The following is a 25946-nucleotide window of genomic DNA, read 5'->3' on the forward strand; positions in this document are numbered from 1 at the left end:
AGTTTAGGGAAAGAGTCCAATTTAGCAGTCTCCAAGCACTTGTCCATGCAGCAGTGGACATAGGGTACCATCCACAGCACTGCATATTTGGTGTGTCAGGGGGAAGATGCGGTGTGCAAAAGGCTGCACCGACCACATCTTAAAAGTGGTTTTCTTACTGCAAGGGCTGCCTGGCACCACAGGTCCTTTTGGCCAGGCAGTGAGAGGTACCAACACCCTCCCAGAGAAGTGCTTTTCTGCCCTGCTGTGGGTGAGCTCAGCCTCTGTCCCTGAAATGGCCACAGGGACACTTCGGAACGCTGAAGGAAGCCTGTGTGCCCAAGATTATTCGCATCAGCCGTGTGTCACACTTACAGGGGATAAGAGCATAGGTCACCCCTCGGGACTAGCAGTTGAGTCACCAGATTTCTCATTTTACCAGTGCAAGGTAAGATGATGATTATGGGACTTTTTCCAAATTAAAATGAACTTACAGGAGAACTCAAAATATAAAACAAGCTACCAGCTTCCGCATATTGCTTTCCTGGCACAGGAGTTAGCCAGAGAAGAGCAAGCGCCCAACACTTGCATCGATTATGTCTAGACTAAGGACCAGGCCTGATGGTTACAAACGTGTGAGCTGTCCCCATGAAGTGTTCAGGTCCCCAGCAGTGTCAGGCATGTGAGCGATGCCCCTGAACTTAAACCTGAAAACAGCCTGACTCACCACCAGAAGCACTGGCCCTGAATCCAACCTGAGGTTCAAGAGAAATCCTCCCTTTCAAAATTCAGATGAGAAGTCCTGATTTGGCCCACCTAAACTACACCTGTGTCTGTCAGCAGCCACTCTACTCTCAGAAGTTAAATTATACCTGTGGGGAAGAAAGTGAGATTCAAATCAGTCGCACAGACCAGTAATTAAGAAACAGGCAATACTATTTATACTTTATAAGCTCTAAGTATTGGCTGTCTCCATGCTTTCTGATGGATGCTATCCCCACTTCCTTTGTTACACTTGCCAAACACTCCAGCTCTCAGTGACAGCAGCTAAAGACTTGCAGTGCCAAATCTCACCATTTTTCATCTTAGTGACGCTACAGCAGAGCGAAGAGGCCCTGCTGGGGCTTTTTTGTTATGAGATTCTGCTATTTCACAGTGCCTTTGCTAGAGAACAATTTTATATCATTTAAACTATACAGGTATAATAAATTATACCTGTCTAAATAAAGCAATGAAAAAGCAACAGTAAGAGCTCAATTTTTAACAGTTTAAAAGGGCTAGTATCAGACAGTTTATTCTTTAACAGGAAGGGGAATAAGTCATACTGAAGATGACAGTGTATCATTAGATACTTGTAGCCATTACAGAAACCTCTCCCACCTCAAATCATAGAGGCCAAGTATTTCCATGCTTTTCTCTGGACTAAGCAAGGACTGAAGGCATAAAGATGCCTCTGTAGTAGTCCTGCAAATGAGCACTTCAGTCCTTACATCTTATCCCATATTAGTTACAGACACTGCGTGTGCAATTGAATGCAAATAAAATAGCACATTTAGTTTTCTTGAGGAAAACAGATTTGATTGATACATATCTAGTTATTTCCTCCCAGTTAGTTACTGAAAGTGAATGAAATCAGGGATGGAATAATAAAAACACCACAGAGGATTTCTGGAAGCTTGCAATAGTAGGATTGAACTTTGGCAAATTATAAAGAAAAAACCAAAAGCAAACCCCCACATGCAATGACCGAAACTCTACTGAGAAAAGTGACAAAAAGAACAACTTTATTGACCAGCCAGAATGAAACCAAAGTGAATGAGAGGACTAAGTGATGCAGACAATCAGTATTTGCATGTCTGACATACAAACAAAGGCTTCCATCACGCTGTCCTTATCCAAGCAATATTCCCACTGACAGTGGGAAACACTGAACCTGGGTAAGTTCTGGCGGACTGATCCTCAGATTTATTTTCACATTTTTAAAAAATACAGATTTTTATTTATTCATTGTGAACTGATTAAAAATACAGCATATAGCAATATCATTCCAAAAGTCTGTCAAATATATAGTTTTCTATTCAAAAGAATGTCATAGAATAAGTTGTGCATATTTCTGTAAACAATTTCCATTTTCAAATTATTGACACTCCTATTTATTGTATAGCAAAATAATATACCACCACCTTAGGACAGAAGGTAGTCTACACCACTAAAAAAAGTAGCATTTGCAAACAAAGAATTAATCATAATTGTTTCACTCAGCTGTGTGCACATTTACATACCAGATCTACGAGAACTGTCAGCAACTTCAGCAACTCCTGAATTTAGCAAATCAAACTACACCAAAAAGTGTCAATAATTACACTCTACGTCCTTTACGTACACATTTTGGACAGGCACATTCAATCTCCTCTCCTCTCTATACGGTTGTTGGTGGTGTTACACATGCTTCCTTCTCAAGGAAAATCTCAAAGACTTGGCATCAACACCTTCTGAGGAAAACAAATCCTTTTGCCTGAATTTGATTTAGTGCCTACACTATATCGGTTCTGCACAAACCTCTCTGACTATTCAGCTGTCTTCAGAGGTGAAAGGCACATTCCCCTTTCATTGAGAGCTGATATTTTAATGCTATGAACTGAATGAGCAAAAAGGCCACATCCAAAAGAGGCTTTAGGCACGTAAAACAGAACTTTGGATAGGCACTTAAAAAAACCAACTTGCTATCCTACAAACTCCGGTTCTATTTCACCATATTAGGTCCAAAAAATATTAGGTCCAAAAATTTGGTTATTTCAGTACCTAGCTTTGTATCTGCCTAAGCCCAACTGAGATCTAGAAATTAGACATTCCTCCATTAATGGGTGAAAAGCTTCACCTTAACTCTCAAAATAAAACAAAAAGGCCATGAGCACTACTTTCCCACACCCTCTGCATTATACAGGAAGAAGATGTGGCTATGTATTGCAAGGTTACTCACAGCTACAACTGCCTGGTGGTTACAGCACCCACTCAGAAGTACAACATCCGAGGATACCTCTTCCTTCTCTCCTAGAAAGGATTCAAATCTTCCCATCTCACTTCCTTAACTACCAGGATATCGCCTCTTTCAGACAGTGGCAGTTGTTAACTAACATCACGCTTGGATACTGTTTAAACAGTAATTCAAGATCCACTTGTCAGAAAGAGAGTTAATGGGGAGCACAGCTTTGGAGCCCAGTGACAGGCACTCACACAAGAAAGGAAGAACTGATTTCTGTTCCTTGAGTGGTTTCTACATTTTACAAGAAATTAACATTATTTGGCTACACATGCAAGAAGTCCCAATGAAATCAACTGCATAATCTAGCAGCCTGCTTAGTTTTAAGCATGCTTTTAAAAGCTTGGTTGAAGTGAGGCTGGTGAGCATTATAGGTCATTCAGCACTTCACAGGGGCTGCCCCTTACCCATATCAATTTACACCCTCAGGAGACTGTAAAGCCAAGAAGGCAAAAGCTTCCATCTTAATCTCCTGCAAAATGACTGTTAACCATGACCAAGAAATAGGAACAGCTTCTGTACTATCTGTATAGATGTCACAGCAGCTTTGGAATAAAATACTGGATTTGGAAGAAACTTTATGCAATGATAATTCAACCACCATTATGTATTCGTCCTCCCGTTACTGGTCAGGATTATGCAAATGGGACACAGACATTCAAGTGTTTGGGATAATATTGTCTTTTCTTTTTAACCAGCAGTTTTCTCTAACTGGCGTTTGAAACCATTCGCAGATAAAACACTATTTTAAAAGCTATTTAAACCAGATAAATTATTTTCTGTACATAGAAACAAGTAAATCAACCTCCTCTAACCTTTTCAAACATCCCTCTGGAAATGGTGGAAAGCGTACTCTCATTTTAAGTGATATGATCTAGCTTCACTGAGAATTGAGATGTCACTGTAAAAATAACTTCAAGTTACCCATATATTACAGACCTTGCTACTATACATCATTGGACAAATATCATATAAGATCAGTAGAATTTTATACAACTAGGTTATGATATGGTGCAAAATCTGAAAACGAGAGAGGTAGCTGGATGCCTCAGCTCATCAGGGACATCAGTGATTTTTCTGATGATAAAATATGCAATGTTGGTAATGAATAAAACATCTTCCACCCCGAATATCCTCAATGCCAATGTGAAGCATCTTCCCTGCACCTCCCCAAACTGTAAGGATTCTATCTGGAATTTGTTTGAGAAGAATAACCGAAGTGCCCAACAACACCAGCATAATAGAATGGGACTACTTATTAAGACGAGTAGCTGCATGCTTAAATTGAAAATTTACATTCACATGCAAATTTGGTGAGATACACCAAAAATAATGAAGAAATGCTGAGAATTTAGGAAAATGTTTTTCTGTATGTGGGGAGGAGAAGAAAAATGTAAACATGCTGATCGTTTTCTGTGTAAAAACAGGACATATGAAACCTAAGCAAACATCAGCTTCATTTTTCATCAAAAAAACCCTAGGACCCTCCGTTCTAACAGTTAAAAAAAATACAAAAGGTCAAGTGTGTCTGTATTACAGCTTTAAAACACTAGCAGAAATACGCTATGGCACCCTACATACCACTTACATCTGGATTTCTCCCCTCAAAAAAAAATTAGAAAACTAAAATACAAAAAAAGAAACTGGTAACGCCACATAAAAATATATCTTTTTAGCTGCAAATGCAGCAAGTCTATAAAAAAAATTATATACAAGAACTGCTTAATTGTGGTGTCATTCTTCCATCATCGCCCAAGCCTCTTCTGCTTTTTGGTAGTACTGATTTGCCAGTCTGCCTTTCATGGCTTCCATTGCTGCTTCTGCTGCTTCTGTGTACAGCTCACCTAGAGCAGGAAATAATATCAGTTACGTTGACAGCATGAAGAAAAAATACCTCTTTTTCCTAAAGCAATTAAAGGTCAAAAAAGAGAAATTGAGGTCAAACTACAGGGCCAGATATATGGGTGTATTTTGATAGTGTCAGGAGAGTTACATCAGCTGGGAATCTGGCTTTTACTCTTCAAGTTGGAAGTTATGACAGGCTGCTGATGACTCTTCAATGTATTTAGAAGGATTGGAAGCATGACCAGCCTGTAGGATCCCCCAAGACGACTCTAAGACTTAGACGCGTGACATGTAGATTACACAACAACTAAAACAATGTTGTGTAGGGCCTGGGAGTCATGGGTGTAACTCAAAATACAAGCAGCAACCTGCACTTCAGTGGCCTCACGAGGAGTGAAGGTTGCTTGCTAGTGACTGAAGTGTGTCACAGGACTGGACCTGGCACCACCCACTACCCCTGTCATTGGCAAGATCTCTTATTTCACTGTTTCCAGCCTTATATCACCCAGCATCATTACAGCTTCATCCACAAATCTGAGGGTATTGACCCTCTGTATGCTTTATAACAGCTGAAGCAGGAAATGTATTTTTGGGCTACATGCTGGGGGAAAAGGGAAGGAAAAGCAGGATTACTGATTACAGAAATAAAATGAGGCCTCACCTGATCTCTGTGGATCCTTCTTCAGGCGGAACCCTCCCATCATTAACATCTCTGCTTCCCTGGCCAGGAGCAGGTATCGGGGCTCGTCCTGAGTGCCATCATATTCACCTCCCTCATCATAGTCGGTCATGTTCAGTGCAGCATTGTACCAGTACAGCGCCTCCTTCCAATCCTGTACTCTGAAGTTAAAAATAATTTTTGAAGATGGTTACCTTAGGAAACAAATGTACTTTGCATCAGGGATTCAGAATTCACTTTTGCACTAGGTTTTCAGAGCCTTGATGCTCTCCAAGAAAGCAAATGTTCTCATGAAGGCTCACTAACTCTGCACTGCAGCATCAGGTCACTATATCAAAAGGAGGCTGGGGTCACTTTATGCAGTAATGACAGAGGAGAAAATATCAGACTGAAGTGTCTTGCTGAACTCCAGAGTCTGAGCTTCATTACCAGTTGTATGGGTTTGGTCTGGCATTTTTATTTGTGAAGATAACTGATATAGAAACAATCTGAAGTTGCCGAGAGTCTTGTTTCATAAATATTTTAAAACCATTGATTTTCATATTGAGAATGCTCAGTGCACTTCAATGAGAAGTTTAATGTTATTTTAAATTTCACCATTGCCAAGAGTTTCACTGTTGTGCAAAACAGAAAACTCATGTAAATAACAAAGACATACTACAATACAAAAGCAGAAAAATCACTATCACCACCTGTTATATTTGGTACTTAAGGAAATTAGTATTTATCCACTTTTAAAAACTCATCTAAAATGCTAAAAAAAAAAAAAATCAAACCAATATACTGCGTAGCCTTTTGGCAAATCAAAATCTAGTTCTTAGTCACAATGTTGCTCCTATCCCTCCTATCAAGATAGGAGTGCTGGCCAAATTAAGAGAGACTTACTGAGGTAAAAGCATTTTTAAACTTCTTAAAACTTAAAATCATCCTTAATTACAAGTAACATCCTCAGCATTAAGACTATGTTCCTGTGAAATGTCCATTCCTATTTTTATTATGAGCAGTGAAAGACTACAACTGTGACAAATACTTCACTCATCTGACTGCATCTTGTCTACATTGATTTGGGACTTCACCTCTTTCTCCTGTTCTACAGCTTCTTTCACAGCTTTATTAGAAAAACACCACCACTTTTAAAAAAAAATGTGCTTTCAAAAAATCACTAAGGAGGAGACATGGCAGTTGTAAATACTTTTCACTTATTTTTAGGGTACTACGCCTCCGAAAGAACTCTTGTGTTCATTTTTTCCCCACTGATCCCAGGATTTTCAAGTATGCAACTCCCTGTGAAGTCAAGGGGAGTTTTGTCACCAACTTCAGAGCAAAAAACAACCTGGCTATCATAGGGCAACCTCAGCATGATGGCTAAACTCAAACATGCAGGTGGATTCAACACACATGCAGGTGTCCAACAGCAGAAGTGATCTCTGACTTTCTTTCTGTGCTGATATATCATGGCCTAAACCCTGCTTTCATTCACACCTGGATAAGTTTGAAGTAACTCCATTACTTCATAGCATTACTTATGACATAACAGCTCTTTATGTGAATGAAAGACATGCAGCAATTGCTTCTCCCCCTGCTCCCCCCCCTCCCAGTGGAGTACCACCAAGTTAAGTTACTCAGTCATGCACAGTACCTGTCTGAACCAAGATTTACACCTGTATCATATGCTCTTGCTACCAAAATCATGGAAGGCCGGTCTCCAGCTTCTGCTGCTCTCAGCAAGTAATCAAATCCTTTATTTCTGTTCTCCTTGGTGTCCTAGTAAAACAAACAAAACCTTTAAAATGCATGTTTCTAAGTAAAACCATCCCTTCCTTCCTCTAACACTAAATGCAGTTTCTCCAAGTCAGTAATGGCTGCAAGTGTTTAGTAATGTCTGAGAAATAGGCCCAGCCACAAGAAACTAAGAAGCTGAAGAGTAAAGATCACTTCAAAAACTTCCCAAAGCTATGCAGTAATCTGCTCACAAAACCAGGAACAAGCAGCATTTTTTTCTGCTTTGTCCAAGTCCTTAATTACAAAATCATCTATTCTCTCTGAAGAGGCTACAGAACACCTAACCATGGTTACTGTTTTGTCTCCATTTCCTGCTATTCTTATGTTATTTCTACAGTGGACCACAATTCTGCATTTTTGCATTTTCTTTCATCTTTCTGTTTACCTCCAGAGTGACCTCAGAAAGAATATGATGTGGCAGCTGAGAGCACATGAGTCCTAACCCAACAATGGCTTCCAGCTCCCCACAGTCTGCAGCATGCTCCAGGTGAAACAGGGCTGACTCCTGATCCCATTCCTTGTCTTTCTCACAGAAACGCCCAGCTTCATGATAGCGAACCATGGCCAAATGAACCTAGAACACAGTTGTACAGGAAAGAGACACAAGCATTAAGTATAGATCTGATTCCCTAAAAGCTCTGTGCCCATACTTAGGCACAAAAATAGCTCTCTGAGGTGACTACTTAAAGCTAATTGTGTACCTCTGTGACTAAGCAGAGGACTAGTTTGATAACACACAGATCTGGAGCCTGACTTGTGCCTGAACAGATTAAACAGGCAAAAAGTGATGATTATACGCAGTGCAGCTGCCTCTCCAGTTCTGTAAGCTTAGACACATACAGCTTTATGAACTTGACTACTAGAGATAAAAGACCTAATTCAGCAAGACAGTAGCTGCCACAACATCTTCCCACATCCATGTGCCCTAAGCAGTATCCCAGGAGGTTGCCACACCAGAGCACCAGGTCCTTAAGGGCATGTCCCAGCATATCTGCTGGGGCCTTGGAGACCTTTAGGAGGGAGTCGTAGTTAAAGGCACCCAGCCTGCAACTGCCTAACATGGCAGCCAGCAGGGCAAACGGCAGTGACCACAGGTCACAGATTTTCATGTACAGCAAGGGCCCTCACAGGAAAGGAGTTAACCTGAGGCACAGAAAATCAAGGTTAACCAGGGTAAAATCCTCATACCACTGAAGCCTTTATTGTCAGTGGGGCTAGGATTTCATTCCAAACATGCCATGGGATTTTGAGGGTGTTTTTTCCTCCCCTCCCCAAGGGAAAGGCAGGTTTCTTCTCAAACCGAAAGGTTTGAGAACATCTGAGGCTCTCAGGATGTTCAGGAAGATCTACACCATGTGTTTTGAGTGTAGGCTTAAGCACATACATAAACCCAAATTTAATTCACATTTATATTGTGTGGGACAGTCTAGAGTAAAAAGAGTTGGTCCATCCTACCATTTTTCAGGACCCCAACCTTGCTGATTTCCAAGGTATATGTGGGTCAGGCACACCATATCTATCCCACTCTATCTTTGTTGTGTGATGCCTCTGGAAGGGCAGACAAACCAACAGCAGGGTCCTTCCCAAAGGAGACCAGATATTGCAAGTCCAAAACCAGATGGAATTCATGGGTTCCTGAGCTTAGATGTCCCTTATAAAATATGATTAGGTTACAGAAAGCTATAGACATTATGTATTTTCACCTGCACAAATAACTCATGCAGGGCAACACCTCTAAGTAAGTAATAAATACAAGATGTTTCTTTCCAGTTGGAAAGAACAGCATTACTAGACCCATCCTACCTTCCCAAGGACCGACTTCCCAATTTTCTTTTCAAGTTCTAGTGCATTGAGCCTCTGAATTTCTTGGGCAACACAGGACGGTCTATGGATATGGACTCTGGAAGAGTTGTAGAGATTCCATTTCTCCACACTGATCTGAAATATGGAATATACTGTTATTTCTATCCAAAAATTAAAATTTCCATATTATTCATATGGATTACCATCCAGAAATCAAAACGTCCGTTAATATTATTACTTATTAGTAAATACTGTAAATTAAGACACAGCTTTCAAAAGTAATGTTAGTAGCTGAATAAATGGTTATTATTCTTCATTAAAGAAACAGAGTAAAGCCTTCTATTTCTAATCCCAACATCAGATATCTTCCATAAATGACAGCAGCAAAGCAAAGCATTATCTTTAAGTTCTGAATCAGAAAAAAAGTACTTATAAAAATAAGCACATGAATAGTCACACTGCAAGCACTGAGGTTATCCACGCACAAAAAAATTAAACCCATACTTTTCTGGTCAGAATTTCAGTTCAAAACATTTTAAATGCTGTTTGCATTCTAAGACTGTAGAAAAATGGAAAGTAACTATGCAGAAGATGATAGGCAGATACATGCATTGGTGTTCCTCAGGATGTGCAACATAAATGAGAACAAATAGCTTTTCAACATAATGAGTGGATGGGAAACAGTAGCTGACAACAATCCTATCAAAATGAAAGCCTTTTGAGGTACACAGGGGAAACACAACAGGGAAGGTTACTGGCACAGAACTTCAGTCTGTTAAAGCTGTTTCAGTTTCCTGAAACGGCAATATATAATCATTACAATTCTGAAAAGCGTATCTAATTAAATTATTCATTGTTGTCAAAGCTGTTTTTTCTTTCCTTGCAGAATAGAGTTATTTGTTTAAGTTTATAGCCACAAAAACTAGTTATCACAGAAGCTATATTTTGTAAAAGCATAGAAGGTCTGGTCTTCCCTAGCTCAGTTAGATACATAGTGGAGCGAGCTACTGTCACATATTTCAAACATGGCATGGTTTAAAAAAAAAAAAAAAAAAAATCACCCAACCATGTACGGGACACAGTTCTAAAAATGAAGTGCAGGAAGGAAATATAATCTAGTTAGGCAGGAAAAAAAAAAAAAATCCATAGAACTACATTTTTTTTTTTTTTTAAGTGAGAAACCCATGCATAATTACTAATTTATATCAGGCATCAGTTACAGAGGTGACAATTAGTTTGTAACGGTACTTCTTTAACTGGAAAATAAAGACAAACCAAAAAAGGAAACAACAGAGAGTGGTAAGTTAATATTAATAAACATATTCTGTAGCTCAAAAGGAAGGAAAACTGACATCTGATTTAGTGATGTGAAGTTAGATGGCAGATGAATAGAACAAAGGACAAGCAGATTTGCAAACTCATCGTCTATGAACATTTCTGCTTTATTTACCCTTGCAGAGCTTCCCAAACTGTCTTCATCAGATTCATGTCTTCGGTTGTTGTTTGAATGGCCCTACGTTAATGTAAAGATTTGCATCATTTAATTTGCAGCAACTGATGTGTGCCAGTTATACCTCTAGACAATTCCTTTCCAGCAAAATTAATAGTGTCAATGACCAAAATAGTTTTCCACTGGATCCTTTTCTCTCAGTGATATCACAATATAAAAAGAAACATACTGAAAGGGTAAAGAATATGGCACACCCAGGCTTTAATCCTGTAAACTGGATATCCCATGATAAATACCTTGCCGCTTCAAAGGTGACAAAAAGAGTGGTATCTTTAGAAGCAGTATTCTCTTTCCTATCTTCTAATTAAATATCTAGTTAAGATCTTCAGGTCAAAAAGCATTTATTTAAAAGTTTGTATTTTAAAGGAGTAACCAACTAAGCCACAGGAATTCTAAAGTTGCATATTATTAACTGACAACAACATTAAGTTCTGTGATATCTCAAGCCATATAGTCATAGAAAGTACAGAGGGTAAAAGAGTCTGAAAGTAGATCATATTCATAGATTCCATATGATAAGAAGCTGGCTGCATTTCTGAAATGCAATACAGAATACTTAAAAAAACTCCACAATAATATGCAATCAAATATAATGTTTGAAATTAAGCTCCTCTTACAAATAGTCTTTTTCCTGTAAAAGTATCACTAACATTCCCAAGATGAGTAAGTAATTTTGCAACATGTGGGAATTTCTTTCCAACTGTTTCCTCTGTTTGAAAAGTCTAGATCAAGATGGATAAAAAAATAAGATTCTTCTATGGAAACAGTTCAAGTATGAACAGGCCCAACTCTGCTAAACAGAGTCAGATTCTTACCCTCTCTCTATGATCCAGATCTTCTAGCTCACTTCTCTTTTCACTGGGATATCCACTGTCTCCACCATTTTCAAAATCCTACAGAAGATAAGAACAAAACATCACAGCATTGGCACTACCCTTTGTAAGATCTCAGCTTGACATTTCCCAGAGAAAACCTTCTGCTGGTTCAGTGAGATATGTTGGATGGATACATGAGAATGATTGTATGTTGTGCTACCTCTGACAAACAGAACAGGACTTAATGACCCAGAAGGTACTGTCCAAGTCTGTGTTCTCTATTACAAAAAAAAAAAAAAAAACAACCAAAAATCAAGGACTCACATACTTTATCAAACCAAGAGTCCACTTAATACAGTTTTCAGTGGTAGCCAGTTAAAAGATAGAACAGTAACTGACAGCCCCTGGTACTAAGGCCCTAGTGTTGGAAAATTCCCATTGCAAACTTATTGCAGTCTCCTCAAGTGAGGTTCTCTAACATCCCACAGTACCAGTATTTGCAGAGACCTAATCAATGGGTATTCTGTTTAGCTTTCATACCACAGCAGTTGGCACAAGTGCCAAAGACAGAACATGCAGGCAGGGGAACAGACACACACTTAAATTATCTATCTGTTAAAATACACCAGATGCAAATAAATTTCTGAAGGGGGGGGGGGGCAGGGAGAATACTATTTTAAAATAAAATGTTCTTCCTTTATTAGGTAATGTGACCTGCAGCAATGAAAGCAGGCAGAGCACCTTTATGAGCTTTCACTGACTGCCTTCAGGCAGGCAGTCCTTTAAAAACACATTCATTAAGGAACTGCAATCTCATTTTCTGTTGGAAAGACACTCACCCTTTGGTTATCAAGCTCATCATAGTCTTTGTGAACGAAGTTATCTACTTCATTGAACACAGGCCAATCTAGGAAGAAAAATATTTGCTTCTTATTGTAAGGATAACATGCTTGAGGAAAAAGCTCAACATACCATCATTTTACCGCAGTTTTTTCACAGAAGCATCTGTGCATTAATTATCTACACAGAAGTACTTTTAGTTTTATTTCTGCTCAAAGAGGAATGCTAGAGACAAGTATCCTGGACTAAATACAACATGCTATTGTGTTTAAAACCAACAAAATAAAACAAGTCACTGTCAAATGTTCAGGAACCCCCAGGGAAGTTATGTATGAGGCTCACTCACTAAGCATGTCCATCTTTTGGCTGTGAGGAGTTGCTGAGGACGGGGAGCAGGGTAGAGAGTCAAATGCTACATCGCTCATGCTTTCATCCCCAGAGTTTTCAGACAGGCGGAAGAGCAGAGGCGGCCGACTACCAGAGACTGTTCTCACCCGGCTGCTGCCACATTTTTCCTCTGTGCCACGGAGAATTGTTTGAGCAGATTCCTTGGCAAATTAACAAGTAAGTCCCATGAATAATGCTTCTCTGTATTCTAAGCATGCTACATAAGCCAACATGAATGTTTATTAGGACTCCTCTACAAAACAGGGGGTATAAATACACACATGCATACATAACTATTTGCTTTGAAAAGTTCTACACCCCAACAAAATATCAAGTCCTGGCATTATTAAAGTCAGAGAGAGTTCTGTTTATGACTGAATTTCATTCAAAGTGTTTCATCAAGTCCCATTCCCACTAATATCAGTTGAAACTGAGATCAGTTAAAGACGAGCGATTCTATTATTTTTTTCTCCCCAAATTAGCTTTGTGAGATATGATACTTACTAATGATTTCAGCATTCAAAGATATACTTGGTCCTAAATATACATGTGTTACAAGGTTCTCTATTAATTAAAGCTACAGCATTAATTCAGAGACAAGTATGGATAAGTCAGCTTTAAACTGCTGTATTTTAAACTGCAACATTAGTGATTAAGGTGGTTCTATTTGCCATGTAAACAGCATACTTCAGTTTTATTTACAGGGCTTTTAAAGTTAGAATAAACCAGCTATACTGCTTAGTTACACTTTTTTCATGAAGCACTTACAAGCAATTTTTTATTACAGTCCAAGGCATCCTTCTCTTTGGATGAAAGATCAAATGGTGCAAGCCCCATGCTTTTGCAAATCTTATTGCAGAAATGAGAATGAAAGAACAAGGCCATGCCTCGAACACCTACAGCAATAAAAAAAAAAAAAGTGAAGAAAGGGTTTACTCAAAGTTTATATGACGGTTTACTTATTAAAACTAGAAGTCCCAAAGCATTTTCTAAAAAGTCAAAAGAGAAAGAAAGAGAGAAAGTGCTTTGTAGCACACACAGCTCAACCCACTTCCATTTCATTTTAACACCTGTAAGGGCTTTTCACTCTCTTGCAGAGAGAGGGAAAGAAAGTCTGCAAAAATCTTCAAAAGCTATGTATGCACAGGATAATAATAATAAATTAATTTGCATCATTGAGAAACATGCCTAAATTTGATCCTGCTTACAAAACTTGATGTGTCCTATGAACAACTTCATGTCTGGACACTTGGAGCTTTAAAAATATGCAAGGCTTATCTCTCCACATTCAGCTGTATCCATTCCTGTAATGTGGCAAGGAAATTAAAGGCCATGATTATTGCTCTCACATTGTAGGAAGCTACTTAATTTCATGACTTGTTTGGTTTAAGAGTAGGCCACAAGACACAAGCCAAGATCAGCTCTCATTTTAAATCTGCCCTTGCTTGACAGTTGCCCTGTTCAGGGACTCCTTACAACACAACTTCCCCAGCTGTTTGCAAGACCCTCAGAAATGTGCCTGCTCACTCAGTGTAGTGGCCAATCAGCTGGGAAGAGAAAATAAGCATCCATTAGCATGTGAAACAGGATCATTGATTTTACCCAGGTTGCCATCTCCAAAATCTGTGCCGTTCTCTGTGTGGATCTGAGGGTCCGTGTAAAGATCTCCAACTCCCTGGATATCAACAATAATGAGTTGGTGTCCTGAGCGCTCAAAGGTGAAGTGACTAAAGGCCTGGGAAGAACCATAGAAGATATCTGAGAAGACTCTTCCTTGATCTACTGAAAACAGCAACACATATTCACCCCTTATAAATGCACAAAGAAGCCTGATAACCCTGTCGGTCAAAAATAACTGGTATAAACATCATGATGAAAGCAATGAGAGACTAAAAGCATGCAGCAGATTGCTCCTCCAACCTGCCCCCACTCAGAGATGGGCTAAAAGAGGTAGGGTGAAAAGCAGCAGTGGGAACATGCAGGAGACAGGAGATTGCTTTATTCTTCCTTCCTGTAGTGGAGATTCTGCTTTCCACTACAGTCTTCACCTTAAGAAGTGGGGAGATGCCCCGCAGAAGGAACAACAGTCAGCTCTGAAGCCAGTGCAGAATAACTTCTGCATAAACATCCTGGCTGTGCCTGTGGATCTCCAAGCTCTGCAGCCCTGGGACACTGCTTCCTTCTGCCAACAGGCAAAGCTCTGCCACATTTTGGGGGTGGGGGAGGGGAAGTAGGCATTCCCAAAAATTCTCCTTCCCCTACTATGCCTTCTGGGAGGTGCCCCTGAACAGCTGATCTGGCTCTACATTCATATATCAGATAATGAAATGTACATTTGTGCTCTTTATATGCAACATTTCAAGAATCGGGTATAAAAAGCCCTTCTCTTTGGCATACAGCTCAGACATGAGGAATCTTCTGGGAAGGTCTCCAAAAAAACACTGCCAGGCCTGGGGGAGGTGACTGGTGGTGATAGACAAACATTTTAACTGCAGCAAATCTCAGAACATTTTGTTCCTAACCTGTGAAAGCACAGCACTGATTCAGTGTACAAAAGACAGCCTAGAACATAAACCCTCTGCTTACATTAAGCATCAAGACAAATACCTTAAAAATAGGGGGGGGGGGGGGGGGGAATGAAAAGAAGAAAACCCTCAAGCCCCAGTAAAACATTCCTTTGCTACACTGATCACTTTGCATTTTTTGCCAGTATTTAAAGTTCTTTTACGAGATCCAGGAATCACTTGATATCTCTACTTGTATTTCTATATGCAATCTCAGATTCCCCTATTCAGAGGTTGTAGCTGAAAAAAACCCCAGATTATTATATGCAAACAGACTAGATTTTTTATTTACATGAATTGGATATCTGCCACCTCCTTTTGTATATTACATGAGGCACTAGAAGACTATTTAGCACATAGTACGAGAGGTGTCTCTCCCCGCCTTAATTTGAAGAGAGTTTGAAATATGTCAATGCCTGCAATTTTAATTAGTCAAAGGGCTTAAGTTTCCAAAGAGTATTAACCATGTTCAACTCAACTAAAATCAACAGACACTGAAATGCAATAAAGAAGCACTCAGCGCTTGAAAGAGCAGGCCCCAAATAAGGGGCAGACATACTGCAAAAAGAGAAATTAATTTGGCATTGTACTGGAAGGCCTGCAGTTTCCCTTCTTGGCAGTAATGCAAGACCTCTGGATAGAGCCAAGAAATTCCCTGCAGCAGACTCTATGGAAAGCATTAAATAAAGCCTCACCTGCGGAGTAAGACGAATGTTATCATCTCGCACAAATCCAGAATTTGAGTTGTATTTGATGTATTTGCCCTCAATATAATGTTCCAGATGAAAGAGAGGCTTTCCAGGTCTGTTCTTCATTTCAATAATACAGGTCTGTACTATATCCACCTGGGGAGTGAAAGAAGATAAACAATGACTAACAGAATACTGTCTTCAGATCAAAGTGTGTGTGAATCTGCCAGCTGTGAAAATTTCCTCAATGAAAGAAGCTGAACAATTGCAAAGATCTGTTTGTTTAGCAAGGGGGTGTGGGAAGAACCACGTGCTTCTTAGGTTATTGGAGGAATTCCATAAATTAAAAACAGTCACTTCAAAACAGCTCACTTCTGCAACAAATCCCTCTGAAAAATTCTTAGTAAGTGTTGGCTTTCTATTTTATTTTTGTGGGTACCTTAACAGTACACTGCAAAGAACCTATACCCAGAGAGCAAAACATACAGTTAACAACTGCAGAACTTGAAGAAATGCCTTTTCAGAGAAGGACTGAAGACATCTACCATTCAGGTACTTCTGCATCCTGCATCACCTCCTCCCTCTGTCCCAGACACATTCCTGAAGGAGAAACCATCACAACTCTCACTTTGCTTACATCTTTTCCCTCACATGGCATTTAAAACTTCTAGATTTCTAGATTCCTCTCTGTGCACTTCACTTTATACTTCACCTTGCTGTTGTGAGACAGGTAGTTATTAACTAATCCTCATATGGGAGGCAATGCACATTGTCCACATATTCAAAAGCACTCATTTTGGCTATTAAATTGTTAAGGCCCCCACACTGAGGCATACGACTTGACCCAAGCATCTTGTCACGTCACACACAGTCTGTGGTAGAACCAAGAGCAGGAACCAAGATACCACAGTGCATGTACAGCACTCTTCCTACAAGCCGCCTTTTCCACTCATTTGAAGTCATAGTTAACACGCAGGCATTCAGTACCAGCTGCAGATTAAAGGGACATGACAGTTTCATTGATACATACTGTGGAAACACTCAACAAAGAGGAGCTACTAGCTGGGATTGAATGACAGTAGCTGGGAGTGAATGACAGTTGCAGCCCTTCATCCCTGCACTTCAGTTTCTTGTCTTTTAACAAGCTGCTGCAGGAGGTGTTTTTGTCCAGGATGCAATGGCCAGCTTTGACCAGCAGCTATCCAACTTACCAGCATGGAAAAGCACAAAGCTATGCTGGCTGTACAAAATGTTTAGGATGGACCCCAGAACCAGAAATACAGCCAGCAAAGCAGTAGAACCACCTCTTCCTGAATCTTACCTGTTTATGCACATCCCTAGTGCAGAGGATGGGAACTTCTCTTGATACCCTGAGCCTAGTCTGATATTCCACCCACCCGGGAGTTTCATACGTCTTAACACTTTGCACTTAACAGAATATGCTAGTATCATCACTGAGACACCTAAAGGAAACAAAGCCGCAGTTCCTTCATGTTTTGGAAAATTCTCAACCCCTCCTCAGAAATCTGTATTTGAATAGCTTCATAAAGTTATTCAGGTTTCCAGCTCTTCTTAAAAATGAGTGCTAGTTAGGTGTTTAGATAGGTTTACAAGACTGAAGCATCTACTTTCCTGGAACACTAACAGTTAAGTGCTTGCTAAGACTATTGCTGGCAATAAATTCTGTTACATCTCTGGTTATCTCAAAAGCAGCTGGGCAAATATCAACAAGAGCAATACAAACACCATTTTATTTTGGTCTTCAATCAACAGCTGAGAACAGTCACAAACACACAGGCCCTAATTCTGGAAATATAAAGCAATTTCTGCATTTACTTCATTAAAAATCAGCTATCATTTAATGGAAAACACAGTAGGGCAGGACAACCTATCTAAGCAATTAAATTAAATGAAATGTGAACAAGTAATTCCCTCTAAATTAATTTGAAAACTAATCTAACAGGAGAGCAAGACCGCATTTTTTGCTTAACAAGATCTTTGAATGTACCTGTTTAGGTGGCTTGTGCCGGTTGTACTCTTCTCCCCAGAGTTTTGCTTCCATCTGAAGTCGGACATCCTCAAAATACACATCCCTGCCCACACTCTCTATGTATTGCTTGGCAACATAGTTATAGGCACCTTTCCAGTTCTGTGTGTGTAAGAAGTTGGACAGCTTTTTCCTGAAAGACAAATCAATTGCTGGTGAAAGGAAAACCAAGAATTTTAGTTCAATCTTTCCCATTTCTTTGCCTGCATAGACAGAGCCAGGCCCCGAGATCAGCATTACCCTCAGTCATTTACCAGATATTCTAGCTGGAAAGTGAAGCATAGGTAGGGGGCAAGGGAAAAAGCAACATCCCATATGAATCGCTGGGATGTGCTGAAGTGCCTGTTTGGTTTGACTGCAGCTACTTCTACTCTGAACTTCCTCCTTTTCTCACTTCCTTTCCCTCCTTGCTCCCCTCAAACCCAGAGTATGAAGGGTTGGTGCCACTTCAATGCCCTGTTTTAATGTCAACAATTATTTTCTGCAGAAATTAACAGTGAGTGGCTTTTCAAACATGACATGAGAAGGAAACCCTCTCCTATGATAGGAGCAAACGAATGCCTTCTCAACACACAGGGGTGACTACTCAGTATCCTCCATGTTCCCAGAAGGAAAACTGCACCTGACAGTTCTTATGATGTAGCTTTTAGCTTTTGTTGATGTGCAAATCTTTAATCCACAGATCCCTCTCAAAAGTGGGGAAAAAAAGAAAAAAAGGACCTTGACAACAGAGGATCTGCTGGCTGCCAACAAATGGATTAAGCAGGTACCCAGTGGTTGCAGAAGATGCCAACATTCAAGTCAAATGGGAAAAAAACCCACATTGTTATCAAGAATTCCAAAGCAGACACAGTCTTCTTTCCTAGAGCAGCCTCATCCATTTATTGGGACACAAGGGGGAAAGCACTTCTTCCCTCCTCCCTCCCCCTCCTGAGAACTTAATTCAACAGAGAAGATAGCAACAAGGTATAAAACCCCTCTGCTGTGGCAGCAGTGGTATTGCTGGAGACCCCAGCAATGCCAAGCCAGTCTGAAGGGGGATGAAGAGTATGAAGAAGAGTATCTAGAGTAAGGCATGGCATCCACTTCTTGTACTCTGCTCAGTAACAAAAAATGGTTCTCTGAGCCTTTCTTGGTGCCATGGCAAATTGTACATTTTGAGAAGCTAGTAGCAGCACTCAAACTCTCAACCCCTCCCCCTCCTTCCTTTCCTCTCTCCCTCCCAAGACCTTGGTGCAGGAGTCTTGGTACAGGGGACACTCTAAAGGCAAAGTAACTTCAGATTGTCTGCCGTCCTGCAGGGATGGGCAGACAGTCGCTACAACAGAGGCCTTGGAAAGAAGGAACAAGCAAGTGAGGTAAGAATTTCAGCCAGGATTTGAAACCTTTCCAGTTCTCTGAAGAAACCCATCTCTCTGCATAAAACAAGCCAGCTCATGTGCTCTTCTAAAGCCAATACTCTCTGAAGTTCATCGAGCCAAGCGCAGCTAATGCTGTCACACTGTCATGACTAAAGACTTGCAGAGTTGCAAAAAATCTAGAAGAGAGTACTCCAGATGGGAAATACCAGTGCACCACTGAGAGTTATGGAAAATCCAGCAGCAGGAAGCTGACATACAAGTTATGCTTTCTTTGTACAAGAGGTTAAGACAAAGCTGCAAACATAAATTTCTGTTTATGGCACTACTCAAGATATTGTGTAAAGGGGAATTTGGTAAATAACAAGAGCTAAAAGCAATGTCAGCAGGCTAAGATTCGTTACTTCCTAGGCTTCATTCACTGCTATATCTATCTGGCTTTGCAAGAACAGAGCCACCAGCACCAACTAATACTGAAACAATGCCAAACTGGAGGACTGAGGGGCTACTTCTCCTCTTTTTTGCTGAAGTTCAAAACATCGCGTTTCTATCATCAGGAGTTTCTCTCTTGCCAGAAGTGAAACGAGAGATGAAATGCAATTTCTTTGGATTCCACAGCTGGAAAGAAGGCGCAACAACCTTAAACACACACATGTACATTTTCCAGGAAACATTCATTTCCAGAGCCTGGAAAGGGTGGGGTACTTTCCTAGCATGAACTGATTTATAGCTAGATGCTGATGTCCGCAACCATATTTGCTAACACTCTCCGAGGAAAGACAAGTTCCTCCTCTGTCTTCCCCCACATTTTACCCCTCTGGAAAGAGTAACTGTTAGTGTTCAAGCTCTCCTTACTCTGAACAGGATTACTCTGGTACACGTGATCCAAAGTAAACTCTGGGACTACAACCTTCTTCACTGAGGGAGGCTTTCAGAGTTAAGACTGCACCATATAACTATTCTTTCTCCTCTTCTCTGCCTAACTATAGGCCTCAAGTTGGCCTTCAGGCTGCACACACCTATAGCCTCATATCAAATTCAAAGATATTTTAGCACACCAGGAACACAGAAACAAAGCAGCTGCTTCTGTACTTTTATGAGTATTTTGCCTCCAAGAGATGGTGGAAATAGCATAAATTTATGAATTGCTAATTGACAGGCTGATTACACTTCCTGGAACTGGACATGATTGCACGCTATCCATGCCACTGCAGTTCCAGTACAAGCAATGGCTTGACTTTCCAAAGCAAGCTCCCTGGATACCTGCATCACGTTTGCTTGTCCTTCCCTTAAGCGAATGTTCTGCTTTCTCAATGAAGCTCACTCACTGTGCTACAGCTAGAGTCACACAAACAGGAATAAATCCCTCAGCTATGCCTTTTAGAAAGGTACAGCAGGGAGCTAACGGGGAGCCGCACTTTACACAATTTCCACCACACCTAAGTGAAATTCCAGTCACCACAGAAGAAAATACTGCATGGAGGCCAACAAAGATAAAGCCAGCAGATACTTACGTTCTGAAACACTCTCGCATTGCTCCACGGCCAAAAGGCTAGGGAAAAGAAAAGAAAAAAGAAAAACCCAGCATTGCCATTTCCACAAAGTTAATTTCTAACCAGTAAGAGACACAACCATGTGTTCCCCCTTTATATCCTGCAGAAAGCAGTTCTCAAGCAGGCTCTATACAATATCTATCTCCTCAAAGAAAAGTGAAAACCCACTGGCAGTGTAAGTTGGAATCTGGGGAAAAGACAGAGGGAATAAGGCCACCCCCCCCCCCCCCCAATATCCCATGGAGCAGACATGATGTGTCTTTTAAAGAAGCTATTTAAATTATCTCTCCAGTTTGGAGTCAGCTCTGTTGTGACTGCCTAGAGAAGCTGGCTTTGGAGACCTCATGCTCTCCACGTTTAGGCTTCCATACAGGATGTGCCAAACAGAGCATCACCTCCCCAGATGCCAGATACTACATCAGCAGCACAGAGCAAGGTGACTCCAATGCACCACAAATCCCGTGATTTAACTGGGAAGCAACAGTAGCTTGTACCCTCACATACCGAAAATTCAGTCCATTTTCATCCTAAGAGCAAAAATTGTTTGGAAACACACAAAATAGTAGAACTATTGCCAGGCAGGAAGATGAGGCCAGCAGGAAATGGGAGGGAGATCACTGGAAAAGGAACAAATGCCTCATGTGGCTAATGGGGAAGGGCTGACTCCATGTTCTACTCTACTCTGGGGAGAAAAGGCTGTTCGGACACCAAGACATAATGGATGAGCTGAGAAAAAATAAAGGCAGGAGAAAAGAATGACATTGAGACTTCAAAACTTCTACATGAGGAAAACATCTTGCTGCTACTGTTCAGTTAACAGGAAGGAAATGACAAATTTGGCTGCTAACATGAAGGACAGTGTGATCTTACTTGTGAAGCCATCTTGATGAGGACTTCATCTTCAACCCAGTCCCCAGTAACTGCATTGTACCTGCAAAATCAGGAGATGTGCCTCTCAGAAAAACACAGAAGCAACCCAAATTCTCCCATCCCCAGCGCCTATCCTTCCGTATCTCTAAGTGACTGCTAAAAAGCGCTGCTGCCACTCCAACAAAAAAACTTCTAGCCTTCCCACCACACTCCTGCCATCCTTACTTGAGGTGGGAAAGAATAAACATGTATAGCTCTTTGAAGAGACACTGAATCCTGTTGACAACAAACAGATTCCACTACAGAAGCTGAGTTTTTGCAACAGTACAAATTAGGCTTTATCTGCTTTGATGTTAGATCTCCCCTGTCATGCCTAGGCAGTACAGTGGGGGCAGAAAGGGCCTTACCAAGCCCTACACACTGGACAGGTGGTCTCCCGCAACCCTGAGCTTGCAAAAACCTGGTTCTAGCTGGGGATCTACCGCAGGGCTGTGGAGGATGTCAGCAGAACACAGCACCAGCTGCGGCTGTGAAAAGCAGCAGGGCCAAGAACTGCCTAACACTGCACCAAGGGAAGAGCAAGTCTCTGCACAACCCTATCATAATACAAATAGTATGACTGCGGTTTCTCCCCACCCCCTTAACTCCCAACACAAGTAAAAGCCAAATTGAGAACCACAGCGGTTGAGTCACCAACACATGATTGTTTCCAGCCTGATTCCCCCGACATGCACCAAGTACTTCATGCATGCAGACACCCTATATACCCCCTTATATATTCTGCATCACCCCAGTTTGCAGCAGACAAAAGAGGTGGAAATAGGAATATCAGAGCCATCTCTTTTTAATACGGTATCCGAGTAGCCCTAAACCAATATTATCACTTATTTGTATTTTAAAATATGCAAACTATTTCAGGACTGTGTGGCTGACCAGGGACAGATGCAGTCTATGGGGAAGAAGAGCACTGCGTGACAGCGTTATATGATTGGAAGGGAGGCCTCCCCAAACACTGATGCTAAGTGGTAATTAACTGGCCTCTAACTCCTACCCCTTCCACCCAGAAACCTCTGTCAGTAGGGTAAATGTTTTGGCAAAGCCTGTGCTAAAGCACTGAGAATAGTTTAAGGGCCAAACTCAGTTTCAGCACGTACACCATGCTGAGCTATTCTGGGCTTTATAAGGATTTAAATTCCAGCCACAGGCAGCAATACTGCATGGACAGGCAACAGTGAAACTGCTATTTTGGGAAAGGCACAGAGTGTTACGTTGCTTTTTTTTCCTAAATTGTTTAAACTAAGTATGCTGCCTCTTTACTTGGATTCATTTCCTTATTAGATTAAGTTTACAGCATTAATAAATCAACTAGAAAATGCTTTTCAGCCTTGTTTCCTGTTTACATGGTGAAACTCATAGATACTACTTAGGTGTGAGAGAGAGAAAGAGTGTGACACTGGTTTGCTGAAAGGTTTCTTTTTTGATGATGTGCAGTATTTAAGTATTCCTGGGAGGTTCAGTTAAGACACACTCACTTTGGGCATTACTGAAAGTTCTTCAGCCATATAACTACACACATTCTGCACTATACAAACACAGCCCTTGCATAAACCAGCACATTCTGTTTAACATCAGCATTAAAAGCAGAAAAACCCACAGACCTGTAACGAGTGGCTTGTTCCGTCTCAATGTCCTCAAGATGAAATTCTGCCCATGGATCAGGCATGTGCTTAGCTTTCTGAATAGCATGTTTCCAGGTTTCCTGAAGAAGTTACAAACTGGCAGGTTATTTATAATCAGCAGCAACTCACAACAATGGCATTTTCCAGAGCACATCAGGATCCCAGTGCTACGAAGATGTGCAACTACACAACCCCTCAAAGCACTATTCAGAGCAGGCACCATGCAGTACAGAAGACCACTCTGACATTTTACAGCTTCAAGTATAATGAAACAGTTCAGAAAAATAAAGCATCATGTTTCAGTTCAATTTGCACTGCCATAAAGTTACTGAGAACAGACTCTGGTCTAGTATATAGCAAATATAATTTGCAAAACCTGTTGTAATTTGCAAATATCTCTAACATACACTGCAAATAGTGATGGCGCACCTAGATGATATTAATTCGCTTTTACTGTTTTGATTTTTAACTTTTTGTAACTAACAGCACATGCTGGCAGTGTAAGCATAAAAAAATCCATTAGCAATAGAGCAATATGGACAAAGAAAAGAAGTTCTGTAAACCCCAAGGCCCCCAAATTGTGCTCAGCATAAGAAAGAAGAAATCAGAACGTTGTAAAAATGGATTATTATAACAATTCCAGACAAGTAACTATTCCAATCTCCACCAAGTCAACAGTAAAAAAAAATCAAAGGAGTTTTCTGGAATATAAGCAGTCTTTCTCTACCAGCCAATTTGGATACTTTTCTCTTTAACATTTTGACCTCCCTCTTTTTACACTGTACTGTTCCAGGAGAACTGGAGATATGACCCTGTGATGTGCCAAAGGCCTTCTGCATAGTGAGCAGGAGAAAAGGCCACTCTGCACCCCCACCAGTAAAGAAATACTGAGGTCTGAGATTTCATTGCTGCTTCTCTGACTGTATTTCAAGTATGCAGAAACAGTAACTTTTAAAATATTGTGGGGTTCTTTTTTTTCCTTTGGAATTTAAATCTCATTCAAAACTTTAAAAAAAAATACAGTATAAATTGGTGTCAGCAATGCCATCAAGGAAGTTTTTGAAGCAGCTCAGCTTTTAAATTGCTCATGTTTATTTTTATTTCACCTGTAAATCTGCATACCTTGCAAACAATTTAAATGCTCCCCTTTCTGACAATAAAACCACAAAATAAACACAATACTACAACAAATAAAACAAGTTTAAAAGACATGCTGAGAAAGATTTCCTACAGGTTTCATAAGAAAATGAAGTTGTCTCAGATCATGCGATGATACACATTTCATATGGACCTGCAAACTTCCATACGTAAATATATATGAAAGAAATAGGGAGAGACAGAAACAAGTAGAATTGCTTGGTCAATTATCTATGTCAAATCATTCTTGAGCAGAGTCCCTCTCCAAAAGGTGATCTGTGTCCATGCTAGGTAATGATTTAAATAAATTAATTACTTGTACTTGATCTCGTGAGGTGCTTTGTACAAAAGCTGTATTCTAATCTTCAAACAAACAGAAATTGGACTTCATGGATATGGTGCTAACAGTGCAATTTTTCTCCTGCTGTAGGCATATGGCTGCCACACAGACTAAGAAGAAGTCTTGCATCCATTCTATTCTTGTCCACAGTAGGAAATACTGTGAAGAAACAACTACAGATATGTGCTTTAAAAGAAGTGATATTTCAGGGTAGAGAAGAAATGATGGGTATTATTTCCTTTAACAGATATCTTTTTTAGTTTTCACTTGATGACTTTTATGGGCTGAGGCAAGCAGTTCTCCCAGATAATAAAATAATGAACAAAAAGAGGCCATAAAAGGAAAAAAACCATTACAAAAAAAAAAATCTTAATACATCTATTAGATATGGTGTTCACATTTTCTTTTTAACCTACCCGACTATGGTCAACCACAGAGCCGTGCTTAGAACGATGCTGTGTGTCATTCTAAAGGATGCATGAGAAACATAAAAGTAGGAAAATACATGTGATAAGACAAATGACTGACAAAGAGTCTCTGTTCTCTTTGTTAATTTAAAAAAAAAAAAAAAATTTCCAGTTAAAAGCCACTCTTCAATTTATATTCCTAATTTAAGATCATTCTCAGAATGTCTGTGAACAAACGTATGAAGGTAAGTTGGCAATTTTTTTATTGGAAAACATGCATTAAAAGGGTCTTGCCAATTAACTAGCTAATTAAACATTGCTGAGTCCTGTTTAAAGGCAGAGTTAGTAGTAACACTTCTATCTGCCTCTGCATTTCATTATCAATGGCCCACGCTGCCATTAGCTTTGGGGTCCCAGAGGTGGAGACTGATCAGACCAGGCTGTGGTGGTTTAAGATGTTATCAGTCCTGGCTGGCTGCTTCACTCTGTGTTGGAAGTCACCATTTCTGCAGTTTAAGCAGCAGATTGAGACTTGATTGCTCCACATCTCAACCCAATGCATTTTATCTGTGACAGGAGCTAAAATGCCAATCTAGACATTGTGGAGCCCAAAGCATGGACA

General features: G+C 40.3%; 1 protein-coding gene across 5 annotated transcripts in view; it reads right to left on the bottom strand.

Moving 5' to 3' along the window:
• Positions 1 to 1746: 1746 nt before the first annotated feature.
• EEF2K (eukaryotic elongation factor 2 kinase) overlaps positions 1747 to 25946 on the bottom strand; it is a 36588-nt gene continuing 12388 nt past the window's right edge. For 3 of the 5 annotated variants that reach the window (XM_052772780.1, XM_052772778.1, XM_052772777.1), the window contains 17 exons: positions 25334 to 25384; positions 23420 to 23520; positions 21762 to 21822; positions 20853 to 20890; positions 17942 to 18113; positions 15940 to 16089; positions 14283 to 14415; positions 13449 to 13576; positions 12640 to 12841; positions 12293 to 12360; positions 11454 to 11531; positions 10579 to 10641; positions 9129 to 9263; positions 7711 to 7899; positions 7183 to 7307; positions 5526 to 5704; positions 1747 to 4863 (listed from right to left, as the gene is read on the bottom strand). In XM_052772780.1, the coding sequence (XP_052628740.1) occupies positions 4754 to 4863; positions 5526 to 5704; positions 7183 to 7307; positions 7711 to 7899; positions 9129 to 9263; positions 10579 to 10641; positions 11454 to 11531; positions 12293 to 12360; positions 12640 to 12841; positions 13449 to 13576; positions 14283 to 14415; positions 15940 to 16089; positions 17942 to 18113; positions 20853 to 20890; positions 21762 to 21822; positions 23420 to 23520; positions 25334 to 25384 (1983 nt within the window). In that variant the 3' untranslated portion in view covers positions 1747 to 4753. The remainder of the gene's footprint in view (positions 4864 to 5525; positions 5705 to 7182; positions 7308 to 7710; positions 7900 to 9128; positions 9264 to 10578; positions 10642 to 11453; positions 11532 to 12292; positions 12361 to 12639; positions 12842 to 13448; positions 13577 to 14282; positions 14416 to 15939; positions 16090 to 17941; positions 18114 to 20852; positions 20891 to 21761; positions 21823 to 23419; positions 23521 to 25333; positions 25385 to 25946) is intronic. The other 2 variants (XM_052772782.1, XM_052772781.1) reach the window with 2 other exon arrangements.

The sequence above is a fragment of the Harpia harpyja genome, chromosome 21 (genome assembly GCF_026419915.1).
Source record: "Harpia harpyja isolate bHarHar1 chromosome 21, bHarHar1 primary haplotype, whole genome shotgun sequence".
Classification (NCBI taxonomy): Eukaryota; Metazoa; Chordata; class Aves; order Accipitriformes; family Accipitridae; genus Harpia; species Harpia harpyja.